The 16,465-nt window shown below is 33.6% G+C and overlaps 1 protein-coding gene across 1 annotated transcript; it reads right to left on the reverse strand.

Moving 5' to 3' along the window:
* Nucleotides 1–11,012: 11,012 nt before the first annotated feature.
* LOC133825835 (uncharacterized) lies at nucleotides 11,013–11,879 on the reverse strand. Its single transcript, XM_062258729.1, has 2 exons — nucleotides 11,450–11,879; nucleotides 11,013–11,365 (listed from the first exon to the last, which is right to left on the reverse strand). The coding sequence occupies exons 1-2, from the start codon at nucleotides 11,877–11,879 to the stop codon at nucleotides 11,013–11,015; spliced, it is 783 nt and encodes a 260-aa protein (XP_062114713.1).
* Nucleotides 11,880–16,465: the final 4,586 nt, after the last annotated feature.

A 16,465-nucleotide genomic window follows, 5' to 3' on the forward strand; every position in this document is an offset into this window, starting at 1 on the left:
CATGCTCCTAATGATCTTAGAAGATTCTAGAGCTTTCTTGAACTTTCTTTTATTTAAACTATAATTTAATCCTTAAATAAACATGCACTTGTCATGATCTCAATAATTCTATCTAAACCTTATAGTATAATAAATAACACACTTAGGACCAACAATATTAATCAAACCTTATGTTATAATTAATATTCTTAAACTATAGGTTAAACTTATAAAATTCATTACTGTTGGTATGAGTTTCCAACTAAGTCCCGACTTGAACCAAAATCCACAATAATGAATATATTATAACTAATATTAGCTATTACTACTACTACTATCTAACTAGCTAAGTAAATTGTTGAACTCTACATTTTAGTGATGACATATAATCATAATGATGTTTCTTTAGTCACATTTTGTTCGACTGAAAATATGAATTTTTTTTTTCTTTTGCAATGATCTTGGAAAGAGTCAAATATCTCCATAAACTACAAGATATTTCCAAAGGCAAAAAAATTGGTAAAATATATCCGTAAAAAGTAAGATATTTCCTAAAGAAATAGGGAGCATTGGCTTCTGATTAAATCTGATAAACATCCCTTGAGATGGGAATGAATAGAAATTACAAAATAATAAAGGTGACTGAATACATGTACACTATTAACAATTGAAGTCGAATCACTATAAATATTTTGTGTAATTACATTATAAACTTTTTAACTTTTGGTTGTCATCCTTATACTTGATGCAAGTAAATACACATAAATTTATCTGTTTGGTCTAACTTTTAACATATTGCTGTGATTTCAGATATCAATGGCATAATAATGATTCGTACGTAGGAGGGAGAGAAGCAGATTTGAGCATCTATTGGGATCCCTACTTACGTTTAAGATCTTTTAAAGACCGAGGTATAGAGGCAAACCCCAAGAAGACCAAAGCTCTGGTTGAAATTTCATCCCCGCACAAGCATAAAGATGTTCAAAGCCTCACCGAGAGAATCGCAGCCCTGAGTCACTTTGTCTCCAGGGCAACTAATAAGTGCATACCATTCTTCAACATACTATGAGGAGGTCAGAGGTTTGAATGGACGGAGGAGTGTGAATAGACGCGCTAGCCATTAAAGGCGCACATGGCCAGCCCACTGATCCTCTCGAAGCTCGTAGATGGAGAGCCCATCCTCCTCTATATGGCTGTGTCGGAGAGTGTCATCAGTGCCGCCTTCGTGCACGAGGAAGGCCAGGTCCAACACCACATATACTATACAAGTAAGGGACTCCTCAGGGCTGAGTACAGATAACCGCTTATGGAGAAGTTAACCTTTTGTCTAATAGTAGCCTCTCAAAAGTTACAACCCTACTTCCAAGCACATCCCATCAAGGTCCTCACTAACCATCTCTTGCGGCAGGTCTTTCAAAAACCGGAGTCATCCGGGAGACTCCTTAAATGGGCGGTTGACGTGAGTTAGTTCGACATCACCTATCACCCAAGGAACGCCATCAAGGGGCAGGCACTGGCAAATTTCATCGCCGAGTGCACGGGAAATCACGAGAGGCCTGGGAACGCCCCAATGATCAGGCCTACATGGAAGCTATAAGTAGATGGGTCTTCCAATGAGAACGGAGCTGAGGTGGGTCTGGTCTTGGTATCCCCTAAAGGGCACAAGGTCCACAGTGCCCTGAGATTTGGGTTTGATGCTTCCAACAATGAGGTTGAGTACGAAGCACTTATTTCTAGGCTCCAGGTAGCCTTGGATGTAACGCCCTACTACCCAGGGACCATTACATCTATTGGGATCCCTATTGAGTCTGTTGTTATTGTTGCTATAGTAATTCCTCCACTTGTTGTCGTGACCAGACAATTTCTGCAGTGATATCCATCAGTGGCGTTGGCGCACTTTGAGTAGCAGTAGTGGTAGCACGCACTTCTTTTCTGTGAACTACAAGGTTTTCATTGCTCTCAGGAGCGGCGTTGGAGACATTAGCGTTTGTGCATGCAGACCTTCTGAGCGACATCTTCAACAAAGTTCTAATAGCCGAGAAATCATATTAGAACTTACCCTAATAGGCTCTAAGGCAAAACCTTAATCTAAGCAAACACAACTCGGACCTATTAATTATGATTGCTTATGAAAAAAAAATTATGTAAGCCTTCTTTATGATTAGGGTGTGTTTCTAAACTTAGAAAAATAAGCCATCTTTATTATTTTCTAAGTGTGTTTCTAATTATCCTATATGACTTAATTCTCAGGCTCGAAACTCATCGTTGTTCCATAGTTAACCATATTGAGGGAGGGCTGGGATCAGTAAAATCGTTCCCACTACTATGGCCCCCTATCTCTCAATATAGAACCTGGTCCATTGATTTGTATCCACCCTCACCGAACTTGGTCATTATTTATTATGATTGTAAAAAAAAAATCAAACTCATACATGTCATTCAAAAATAACAATGATATTTATTTGGAAAAAAAAAAATTTCACTATGTACAATCATAAATGCAAAGATAATAAATAAAATAAATAACAAAAAATAAACTAATTTACAAATATTCTTAACTGAAAACATAAGGGCTAAAACGTTAACTAAATACATAATCATAACAACTATAACATAAAAACCTTACATTGGCGATTAGACTCGGAGCTTGAGCGTGTGTATCAAGGAGAACTTCATGTAAATGGACCGTTGCTCTGATACCAACTGTAATGACCCAACTATCTATGAGACTTAGGTCATTAAACCTACTAGACATAACTACAACTTTGAAAAGAACATACATAATAAAATTCATAACTTTATTGAAACTTTGGAAAATAATATTTGTAATACATAAATGAGCTCATTGTTTTAAAATAAAACATAACTTTTAATAAAATTGTTTACAAAGCTAAATGCGGAAAAATACATAAAAACGTAATTTAAAGAAACTAAAAAAAAAATGTTGTCCTCGAATCGACACACAGCCCATCCACTCCATTCACCTCCATACACACACCAAGCTTCCAAGAATCCTTCCGCCATTGCATCTATTTTCCTGCATCACACTAAAAAGAAAAGGAGTGAGCCTGATGCCCAGCAAGGAAAAACTAACAGCATAGATCATATACATAAAATTATATCATAACATATGCTAAAAACATATCATAAACATATACTTTAAGCATATCATAAACATATGTCATATACTACTACAATGGCCATTATACTACTTGGGGCTTGTAAACTAAACAAGTCATATGCCTAATAGATTGGTGGGGCTTGCTAGTCAAGCAAGTCATAGGCCCATAAATTATTGGGGCTTGCTAGCTAGACAAGTCATATGCCCAAGGTCTAATATCATACTATACATAATGTTAACATATCATAACACAACATAAGATAACATAACATATAACATAAGCATAACATATCATATAAGCATACAAAATTCTATCATATTTTCCTTACCAAAATCAGGATATGAGAATAAATGCGAGACGTAGAACACTCCTAAACCAACAATACGAATAGTGAGTATCTCTAAGGGAAAGAGATGAAAAGAATAGAACTAAACCACCAAGAGGAAACTTACCGAAAAGACACCTTAAGTTCAAAGAACTTAAAATCCTAACCACAAAACCATAACAAAAGTTAGAACCTGAATGAAAACTAAAGAAACTAAGGAATCAAAAGAATTAAACTTAAGAATAAGGGTACCTTTGTTGATCTTAAGGATTGGCCTAACTCCAATACTGAAATACCCTAATCCTTACTTCCCAAGTGTTTGATAAAGCTTAAGAATGATAAAGTTTTTTCTTTCCCAACCCAAGTGTATCACTCTTATGTTCTCACTAACACCTTGGAGTATGATCACAGTTGAAGAGTAAGTGAAAGGGCTAGGTACTAGGTCATATTTATAGAGTTTGAGGAGTAAAATTATCCTATTAAAAAAAATACTTAAATCCTCAAATAAACATGATTATGACAAGTGTCATGCTCTTAGTGGTTCTGGAAGGTTCCAGAGTTTCTAGATCTTTCTTCTATTTAAAAAAAATGCTTAATTTCATTCTAACTATAATCCAAATTTAAATTTAAATAAAATAGAATCCTAACTTCTAACTTTCTAAATCTCATAACTCTAAACTCACATGTAGTAAAATCAATAGAACTAGAGCTGTAGAATTCCGATTTAGACCATCTTTATATCGTTAGAAAGATAATTCAATTATCTACAACTTTCTAGAAATACTATTTTTCAAAATTCATAACATAACTGGGTCAAAACTTACAGTACCTTAAAGTTACGAAAAATCTATTTAATTATCTAAATAACCATCTAATCCACAAATAAACAAGATTGTGACAAATGTCATGCTCCTAATGATCTTAGAAGATTCTAGAGCTTTCTTGAACTTTCTTTTATTTAAACTATAATTTAATCCTTAAATAAACATGCACTTGTCATGATCTCAATAATTCTATCTAAACCTTATAGTATAATAAATAACACACTTAGGACCAACAATATTAATCAAACCTTATGTTATAATTAATATTCTTAAACTATAGGTTAAACTTATAAAATTCATTACTGTTGGTATGAGTTTCCAACTAAGTCCCGACTTGAACCAAAATCCACAATAATGAATATATTATAACTAATATTAGCTATTACTACTACTACTATCTAACTAGCTAAGTAAATTGTTGAACTCTACATTTTAGTGATGACATATAATCATAATGATGTTTCTTTAGTCACATTTTGTTCGACTGAACATATGAATTTTTTTTTTCTTTTGCAATGATCTTGGAAAGAGTCAAATATCTCCATAAACTACAAGATATTTCCAAAGGCAAAAAAATTGGTAAAATATATCCGTAAAAAGTAAGATATTTCCTAAAGAAATAGGGAGCATTGGCTTCTGATTAAATCTGATAAACATCCCTTGAGATGGGAATGAATAGAAATTACAAAATAATAAAGGTGACTGAATACATGTACACTATTAACAATTGAAGTCGAATCACTATAAATATTTTGTGTAATTACATTATAAACTTTTTAACTTTTGGTTGTCATCCTTATACTTGATGCAAGTAAATACACATAAATTTATCTGTTTGGTCTAACTTTTAACATATTGCTGTGATTTCAGATATCAATGGCATAATAATGATTCGTACGTAGGAGGGAGAGAAGCAGATTTGAGCATCTATTGGGATCCCTACTTACGTTTAAGATCTTTTAAAGACCGATGATCGATTTTCAGACAATGAATTATTTTTAAATTTCGATTGAAAGAATTGAATGTTTTCTTATTATCATCAAGACTATTTTATGTCATCGGATTTGGTTGAACTGTTTTTGTTGGGTCGAGATATAATATAACTTCTGGTTGTGTTGATGTGTGCTTTATTATTCTATCTTGAAAATTTTCTGAATTCTCTCTATTTTATATTAATATACAATATTAGGCTAAAAATAATAGTCGAAAAACATATCCCCATAATATCATCATTGTTCATTGGTGAAAATAATTTTGAAAATATTATTCTGTCAAAATAAACCACCCCATAAATTTGTGTAAATTTAGAAAGTGTCAAGAAAACTATTTTACAAATACTTTATTAATAAAAAAAATTGCAAAATATTTTTAAAAAAAAGAAGCTAGTTTTCAAAACATCTCTTATTATCCATATTCTTACACATATATATAACTAAATAAATAGTGAATATATATTTTATTAATTAAAGGAGGACGTACAAGATTATATAATATAGGTCGAAGTGAAAATTAAATAAATAAATAAAGCAATATCTATATATTTTACATAATTTTTATTGCTATTTATATATATATGTTTCCTATAATAATTAATTTAATTTTTATATATGTATACAGATGTTTATGCCATTCTCAATTTGAAAAACCACTCCGACATAGATTTTAATTTGTATTATTTTCCAACCTGAAATAAAAACTCAATAGTGTGCCATAGAAAATATTGCAATTTTGAAAGATGAAAAAAATTCAATTTCAACTACATACAGTAGTAGCCAAGGTTGTGTAGAACAGCTACCTCTGATTAACAAGAAGACACCAATGGGTTTAGGATCTGGGATCATCACTACAACAAATAATAAGATTATCCATGACATTAAAATTATGTTGTTAAAAATCTTTTAATAACATTTTTCATAATGTCATTGATAACCTTTTTGCTTACTCGATCAAACACAGAAAACACTTGTAACCTGAGACTCTGTTTTTATTTTTATTTTTCTTAAAAAAGATGAACGAAACTTGCATCTTCTTAAAATCTTGATTTACCAGTCGTATATATACATATATATATATTAAATAAAAATGAAAACAACAAACAAACAAACTAAAACAAAGTATGTCTAAACTATTTGAAGAAACGTATATGGCAGCATGTGCGTCTGCAAGTTTTTATATAATTGAGAAACGTCACAGAAGTTTATATATGAATATATGTGAGAAATTATTAAGGCCAGTTTTATTTTTATACTGATTGTGGTGTGTTTGGTATGGAATGGATGAAAAGGCTAGGGCTGGTGATGATGATGATGATGAGAAAAATTTAAGTAATATTAATGTAATTTGATTACAGTGCAATTCAAATAAATTAATAAGAAGAAAGATCACAAAAGTAACAACTTTAGTAATCACCAAATGAAGTGAGCCACCGCAGTGGACAGTGATGTCATTTATTCCACAGGAATGAATTAAAGAGAATTAGTGAGCTACCTGGCGGAGTCAATGGAGATTACTTAGGCAACGATGGCGATGAAAGCCAAGATGGTAGAGAGATGAGCCTGGTTTTATGCCGGCTGTAAAGATGGAGAACAAGAAGAAGTAGCGAGACTGAGGCTGAGACTGAGACTAAGAAAGCCATTTTTGCCATCGGGTTTTGTTTGTTTGGATATGAATTTGAGTGGCTAGAGTGGTTGTGAGAAAAGGTGAAGAAGAAGAAGAAGAAGACTTTAAGTTCAAAAATGGTGAATGGTTATTATAATTTTAGTTGTGGTCCAGTATGGAACAGTGATTTAATCAGTCCTTTTGAATAGTAAATTTGATGTGGTCCTGGGGTATGTCAACTTAGTATAGCATATGTTAGTGAATTTATGATACTTTTTCTTTCTTGGGTTTAAAGTTTAAACAAAATTTTCAAATATTTAATATATATATATAAAGAATAAATGTGATATATATATACATAAATATATACACTTTCAAATATTACAAGTTAGTAATAATAAGTTACGAGTAATACTAAAAGACAAACATCGACTGAAATAATAATAAATTGTTACAAATTAGTAACATTGTATTACTAATAATATACTAAAAGACAAAAAAACCACTACTAAAATAATAACAAACTGTTACAAATTGGTAACAATGTGTTACAGATACGAACAGCTATTGCAATAATAACACATTGTTACAAATTAGTATATACATAACGTGTTATGGATAATACGAAAGACTAAAATCTATCGGAATAATAACAAATAGTTACAACTAGTTATGAGTAGCAATGATAATGATACTATTTTTTATAGCATAGCTAATTTATTAAGTTTTATTTTAAATGTTGAAAATTATTGTAATTATTAGTATTGATTTTTAATTATTTATCTATTATATTTATGTTTGCATAATTAATATATTTTTAATCAAAATAATATTTATATATTTAATTATAAGTAAATTGCACAAGGAAAAAGTAGTTTATTTGTTTGATGTGGTTATCATTGATAACTCTCCATAGGTAATAAATAATAATTTATCCGGATACTATGATAAATTACAATTAATTATTGTGACTTACAATTTAGTTATAATAATTCTCACAATTTCATCACTATAATTTATGATTTGGTTACTATTAGTTATGATTTACCATCGTTTCTGATGGTTATGGACTAGGTATTTTTTAGACACAATAATTTTGTAAGAAAAAATTCATGCTTTATGCATAATAATATACCCTAATTATAAATATGACAAAAGTATTAAGCATCACAAAAATGGGCCTTTTTGTAAGATCATGACCATTGTGCCCCTCTAATTAACAACTCTTTCTCTCTACTATGACAACACCACTGAAGTTCTTTTTTTTCTCAAACAAATCGTCTTTCTCCTATCTCCTTCTCATCTCTACCCATGACCATTAGAACCATTAAAGACTCATTGAAGCATCCGCGACCATTAGCACCACCATTGAAGCACATATTGAAGAATTCATCAAAATTTTGTGTTCTACATTCAAAATTTAAGGTTTATATATTCTAAACTTGTAGATCTTAAAAAATACCAAAACTAAAAAAAAAAATCACCTGAAACTTACATATGAATGGAAAGTTATGCATCACCAAAGTTCTCATCAAATTTTAGCGTAAAGAATCGCAGATGGATCGCATTTGCATCACAACTACATCGTTAGGCATCATTTTTTTTCCAAAAATCATGTTTTCAATGCACCATTGCAATGGCATAGCATCAGGATCGTTACACATCGCTAGGCATCATTTTTTTAGCCTAAAAATCATATTTTCAGGACACCATCGCAAAGCATCTCATCAACATCGCATTAGCATCACTAGGCATCATTTTGGCCTAAAATCCATGTTTTCAAGGCACCATCGCAATTGCATCATCAAGCATTGTTTTTTGCCAATAACCATGTTTTACATGCACCATCGCAATGGCATCGCACCAAAATTGCTACAAATCGCTAGGCATCACTTTTTTGGCCTAAAAACCATGTTTTCAAGGTATCATCGCATCAGCATCGTTACACATCGCTAGGCATTTTTTTTTTTTGGCCTAAAAACTATGTTTTCAAGGAAACTTTCGCACCAACATCTTTAGGCATGGTTTTTGCCAAAAATTATGTTTTCAAGGCACCATCGCACCAGCATCGCAACTGCATATCGTTAGGTGTCGTTAAACATCATTTTTCTGAAAATCACACAAGCCAAACAATTCTTTGTGATTTTCTTAGAGAAAATGTGTTTTCTTGAGAACTAGAGAGAGAATGAAGTATGATCAAGGCTCTCAACTTTAAAAATACATCATTTATATTATAGGCATCATCATTAAGCTTAATAAATAAAATTAGAGCTTTTAAAGCACAAAATCCTGAGCCAAAAAAGTACTTGCCAAATCAGCAAGTGGCGCGACCACTTTGCTCAAACAATTCCAAATGTTCCAAGGTACAGGACAAATCATCAATATAGTAGCTTATTAAATTTATGTATATTTTTTTTATAAGATCATGGATTTTTGCTATAGGGATATAAGTGCAATGACCGTTTGAAAATTTAAAAAAAAAAAATCACCACAAATTTCATATATATATATATATTTTTTGATAAATCAGTTATGTGTATTGGTCACCAAATCACCTTTACAACCTACCAGCACTTTTAAAAGCCTGAAAAAGTTTCTATTTTTTACAACTTTTCAAACCGGAGCAAATCCTCCTATCTAATTTTCTTAAGCAGTATATTTCCAATTCTATATTTAACTTCTCTTTTCACTTTATGTACAATTGAATGCTTCATAGAAACTCTTTGACTCCAATACGCTTTATTACGATTTCTCCAAAGTGCATAAACCAGACCTGTCATTGTTGCAGCCTACACTTGCTTTCGAAACTTGTTCATTCGCGCCTTTTCTATCTTTCTAAGTAGCAGTAGCAACCCGAAATTTTGCACCCTCCACCCCAACCAATGTTTCAATTCTTCTAGACAGCTGGTACTTAGACAACAATCAAAGAAAAGATGATTAATTGTCTCTTCGGCAGTCCCACAAATGCAACAATCTTTATCTGGAGCAATATTATATCTATATAATCTCTATTTTGTATGTAATCTATTCAACACAGCCAGTCATACAATAAAACTATGCTTGGAAATATTCAATCTACACCAAATTACCTCCTGCCTTCTCAATCTCTCATGGGAAGATAGTAAAGCATTGTATCCTTGAGCTATTTGGTATGTACCTGCCATTAGATGATGAAATTGAGGTGAGCTTCTGAATTTGTTCTTCACATTCACTACCTGCTGCCAATACTAGCTACTATTGTTTGGAGCTTCATAGCTCCACCAATCTTTGTCACCTAAGTACACACTATGAATCCACTTCACCCACAAATTATCTTGCTTGGTAGCAATGGACCAAACAAATTTTCCAATTGCAGCCATATTCCACTGAATTGTTCTTCTAAATCCCAAACCACCCTCTCTTTTCGGTTTACAAACCTTATCCCATAAGACAAGGCCAGGGCCATCATATTCGGCCACCACTTTCCATAAAAAAGCACGACACACTGCATTCACTCTATGAAGCACTTTCTTGGACAACACCATTATTTGAGCCCAATATGCATGAAATGGTGATAAGAATCGAGTTGATTAATGTCACTCTCCCAGCATAGGAGAGATTTCGAGTACTCCACACCCTGATTCTTTGCACCATCTTGTCTATTATGATCTCACTTTCAGCTACTAATAACCGCTTGGATCATATGGGAATTCCCAAGTATTGAAACGATAAAGCACTTCTTATAAAACCTGATGTATCCATCAATCTTTGTACCTCTTCTTCCTTCATGCCACAACAATAAATGGTCAATTTAGCTACACTAGGAAATTAACCCGAAGTCTGAGAAAAAAGTTTGAGCCCTTGTAGCATAAGATACACTGACTTGTAATCACCATGACTAAATAACAACACATCATCTGCAAAGCATAGATGATTGAGTTTCATATCAGCACACCTTTCATGAAACTTAAACTCATTTTTTTGGCCCACTTTATTCATTATCCTTGACAAATATTCCATGCCAAGAACAAAAAGCAAATGTGACATTGGATCACCTTGGCGTAACCCCCTCTTGGCTTCAAAGAAACCATGCATGGTAGACTGAGGCGTTCTATTGCAAATCATTACCAGTTGAATAAACTTCTTAGGAAAGGCAAAAGCTTCCAACATCTCTTCAATAAACCCTCATTCAATTGTATCATATGCCTTCCTCAAACCCAGCTTAATCATACAATTGACCTTAGCATTCTTTCTTCCATAGTGCCTAACCAAGTCCTGACAGACCATGATGTTATAGGCAATGAATCGCCCCTGCACAAAACCACTTTGATTCTGAGCTACTAAAACTGGCAACACTGATCTCATTCTTGCACAAATCATTTTAGTAGCAACTTTATAAAGAACATTGCAACAAGCTATGGGGCGAAAGTCACTTACTGATTCAGGACATTTACTCTTAGGAATAAGAGTAAGTGTTGATGAGTTGAGTTCTTTCAGCAACTTCCCCAAATGCAAAAAGGATAGCACAGCTTCACACACTTCATTGCCAACAAGGTCCCAATTATCTTAGTAGAAATAGTTGCTTAACCCATCTGGCCCAGGGGATTTATGTCCAGGAATACTAAATATTGCCTCTTTAACCTCCTCCTTGGTATAGTTCTGCACCATTAGTCTTTGTTGTTGCTCATTCAGAATTGTACCATGGGAGACTAGACTAGTAAATACCGATTTCCTCTTAGCCATTTTAGAACCTAGAAGGTCTTTATAAAAATTCAAGAAATCATGACTTACTTGATCTTGTTTCTCCACCCACTTCCCTTCCATATCCGTTATTGAATAGATTCTATTTCTAGCCCTTCTAGCCCGAAGACTTGCATGGAAGATGGCAGTGTTAGTATCACCTTCTTTAACCCAATTCAATTTAGCATTTTGAAGCAGAAAGGATAGGTAGGCCTTATACACCACTTTATACTCTTGCCTTGCTTCTCTTTCATCTTCAATCAAAAGTTCACAAAAAGGTTGTTGTTGGATTGCCTCTTGTAGATGCATCATTTTCTATTGAGCTTGCAAATCCTTTGCTTGAATATCCCCTACATTGTGCTTATTAAACTCTTTCAATGCCAACTTCAATTTCTTTAGCTTGCTAATCACCTTGTACATAGGGGTTCCCACTGTATTCTCCTTCCAATTATGCTCCAATAGCTCTCTAAAACCTGGAGTCTATTGCCACATCCTGAAAATTTTAAACAGTTTTTTCCCCAAGTTCAAATCCAGATAAACAGTCAAAATCGCAGGACTATGATCAAAATTTCCTTCAGCTAGAAACACCACCTCCGTTGTGATGTATTTGTTCAACCAAGCTTGATTCGCTAAAACTCTATCAATTTTTTAATACACCCTATCCTCCTTCCCCTATTTATTGTTCCAAGTGAAAAAACAACCCGAGTACTTCACATCTTCAAGTTTACAGTATTCCACACACTCCCTAAACGCCACTAATTTATGCACTTTCACCCTTCTACCAATTCTTTCATCCACACTCAGTATATCATTAAAATCCCCTAGAACAATCCAAGGACTCTGAACCCCGAGTACCAACCCCCTCAAATCTTTCCATAACGCTTCTCTCCCAACTTCTTCATTGAAAGCATATACAAATGTAACTAGAAACTTATCATTACCAATTATTGTACTTACTTCCAAATGCATCAATTGGCTCGTGCACAAGCCTATGTTAACAACAAACATGTTTGGATTCCAGCTTAACATGATTCGCCCTCCTGGATGCCAAGCATTATTAGTAGAGAAACACCATCCTGAAAATAGGTTATTATACACAGCTCCCAAACAAGGAGCCTTTATTTTTGTTTCAAGAAGACTGACCAATCCAACTCTAAGCTTAGAAATTTATTTCTTAACCTCTAATTGTTTGTTTGCATTGTTGATCCCCCTGACATTCCAGCTAACAATTCTATCCATTTGAACTAGAAGACTCCCCCCTCCTCGAGTACTCGTTTCTTCCTGGACATTTGAGCATTCACCTTCCCCTGCCAATATTTGGAAATTATTAGTTATTGCAATGGGAACCGCTTCTGTTCTAGCAACTTTCCAACCATTCCGAACTTGCTTAAATCCATCATCCTCCTTCTCATCTTGTTATGCTTGCACCTCCATAGGGGCTGTCCCATTATCTTTTTTCTTCTCCATCCAAATCTTCTTTGGTACTTCTTTCTTCCTACCCACTTCTATTGTATGACCCATCCCATTACAGGAACCACAAACTACCGGAAGCCATTCATACTTCACAGGAACAACAATGTCTTGATGTATTTCATTAGTAAATGAAATTTCATCAGAAAACTCTTGAAACAATTCTACTTCCACCATCACCCTAGGAAAATTCAGCCTACCTTATTCTTGGTAATTTCATCCACCATCGAAGGAGTCCTTAGCTGCCCAACAATTTTGAATAAAGCTCGTTCCCCCCAATGTTTCAAATCCATTCCATGAATCTGTATCCAAGTGGGAACAGAAGTCACATTTTCTTTCGAAAAATCTGTATATGCATCCCACGCCTTTATCACAACAAGCTTTTTATCAAAAAACATGTAACCACCATTCAAGATTTCATCTCTAGTGTTTATAGCCTGAAATCTAACTATAAACACTCCATGAGACAAAACCCCCCACCTTATCAATGCTCTGTTCCTTCCAAATTCGCCTAGCAAAACCTTCAAAAACACTCAGAGGAGGATTCGCCCCTAGCACATAACACACTATGGCAGAATTCCAAAACATTATTTCATCTTCAATATCATCCATATCAATCTTAACCCCAACCAAAACTTTCACACCTTTAGATCTCGAATCCCCAAATTTTGCACTCAAATTTTGAATAACATTGTCAGATCTCAGGATTGAGGGAGAAACTCGAGTACTTGATTTCACTTGCGATTCACATCGCTTCGTAGCTTTGAGGTAGCTCGCAAACTCCATTCGAACCTCCTTCTCCTGCTGAGCTCGCTTCAGTATAGCTCTTGGCGTTAATGGAAGAACCTCTTCCTCTGTCGCATAAAACTTTTTGTTATCCTTCAGATCCGCTCCTTCATCAATCGAGATTTCAAAGGCATTCACCCCCAAAACCTCATCAATAGACTTCGTCTTCTTCTTATCAGACGAGGTTGGGCCTCTTTTCCTCATAGCCCTCACCACCGGCGAGATCTCCACCATTTTCCACCCCTTCCCCTGCTTCTTAGTTCCCTTTGCCATGGCACCAAGAAGAACGCTGAGAGAAAAAAATGTATATATATATATTTATATATTTTCTTAATTACATTAGCACTTCACAGAATGCATCAAATAACTACCTTCGATGACTTGTGTCGCATTAGATTATAAAACTATTTATAATTAAATTTTTATTTGATATACCATTAAATTTTCTCTTACAAAGAACTTAATTTATATGTATTTCGAAATCAAGCAGACCGATCGACCAAGTTGACTAAGGTATTTGTCATTGGATCCCATCAACATTGACTCCTTCTTTATAGATCGAGTAGAGATTAATTATTTATCAACCAAGAAAAAACCATACACACCTTGAAAGGCTTGAACTAGTCAATCTATAGAGCATCAATGACTAAAACTTAAGTTTTCAAACACTTAATTATATATACAAAGCAAAAGTCTAGAAATGGAACGCATGATATAATTAAATAATTATATATGTCCAACTTTGTCAATGCATGGAAAATGTAGTTATATTAAAATAACAGAAAATGTAGTGAAATTAAGGAGAAGTTGGTTATTGGTATGATATACATCCAATTAACTAGCCAACTAATTATAATCCATTTATTAAGCTTCATGAGTTTCTTCAAAATGTTCAAAGCCCCAACCCCTATATAAAGTTCTAATCTATTGGTGCCTTAATTGGTTGAAGCATCAAGATGAGGATGTTTAGTTTGGGTTTAAAGTTCTTGTGCATTGTTGTTCTTCTAGTCTTCCACCATCCCTCGTTTGGTGCTGCTCGTCAATATCATTCATTCCAAAGGTCAGACTCGTCATTTCATATTAGCTCTGATCACAAATTTAGGTTTTGTTGAGTTAATAATTAATTACTAATCTTATGGTGTGCAGGGAGAGCAAGGCTTGTCTCCAGACAAGTAGGGGACGGAAAGACTGTACGCCGAGACCAACCCCTCCGGCACCCCGGCACCCTAAAGGTCCAAATCCATAAAATGGTCAACGATATGTATATATATAAACATGTATATATATATAGATATGTTTTATTTAATTTTATATGTCAAAGCTACTTAATTAATGAAATAATTAATATATTTAACATATTTAGACCGCTAGATTTTATTTCAATGGTATGGTGTTCTTGTCACAACCCAAATCCAAGAATTGTTATAAAGTTCAGTTTATTTCATTGCCATTTACAACGCCAACCATGGAAAAGGTTGCTATTAAAAACTGCAATATTCAAGGTCTTAGAATCTCTAAAATGCTTAGTGGATTAATTATATCATGAAACAACACACTCATAATTTTTCTTCGACACTGACTACAAATTAACACAAAAATATTATCATCATCACGATACAATAATAAAGTATTATAGATATGGCGATTTTTGCCTCTCACCTTCAGTACACTAAGGGCTTGGTTCACATAGCTTTATTCTATATATTTTTGGATTCGATACGTACGAGACACAACTATGATGGCTTCTCCTCGGTCTTTCTATACAACTAGACCGCAGTAATTATACCTTCCAACGTTCCTAAGTTCTTCCTGCTGTCTACGCCTATGATCTTTTTTTTTGTCGAAAGATACTATATTAGATGAAGATTGCAAAAAGCACAATTACAGATAAGTGGAGGGATCTCTTTCATTCAAAAAAGCGCATCTTCTATTCTAAGGGTATATTTAGCCAATTCATTAGCCGCAACATTAAAGTTACGAAAGAAATACTATCGAAAAACTAGACAATGAAGAGCTTTTATTATATCGGAAAATATATTACTACTAATTCGTTTTTATACATAGTAGTACTATTCAAAGCTAACACTAATGACAATGAATGAGGTAACACTTTGAAGGATACCAAATTTGTCCAATATATTAAGGTAGAAATCAACCAAAATAAGACAATTGATCTTGGGAATCTAGGCTACCATACATGATTGGATTCTAAAGAAAGAGCTAATTTGGCAAAAGCATAGATTGCCATATATATTGGCTTTCCTAGGGCAATGATTCCTACTACAAACTGAAATAACATCTCTAGTGACAACTCCACGAGAGACTGGACATGCATTCAAATCAATCCAATTTGAGTACGACCGAATCGAAATTGAACCTTGGTACATCTATGGATATCAATTTCACCATTTATACTTTTTTTAATTTTGTAGAAAATAATCCGCTATATGTGATACAATGTATGATTAATCATTTAAAATTTATTGTTGGAATTATTTTTGCATAAAGAAAGTTGTGTTATAATCTTTAATGTTAGACATTTTAATTATTAATGTTAAATCGTGCAAATATGGCTTGATAGTCTCTCTGTTAAGAAAGAATAAATGTTTACAAAAACTAATTATAAGGAAGACTTCTCAATA

The sequence above is a fragment of the Humulus lupulus genome, chromosome 3 (genome assembly GCF_963169125.1).
Source record: "Humulus lupulus chromosome 3, drHumLupu1.1, whole genome shotgun sequence".
Classification (NCBI taxonomy): Eukaryota; Viridiplantae; Streptophyta; class Magnoliopsida; order Rosales; family Cannabaceae; genus Humulus; species Humulus lupulus.

Coding starts and splice junctions, on each gene's coding strand:
- LOC133825835 (XM_062258729.1), bottom strand. CDS start 11,879: ATGATGCATCTACAAGAGGCAATCCAACAACAACCTTTTTGTGAACTT. Junction 11,366..11,449: donor GGTTAAAGAGGCAATATTTA/GTATTCCTGGAC, acceptor TTGGCAATGAAG/TGTGTGAAGCTGTGCTATCC.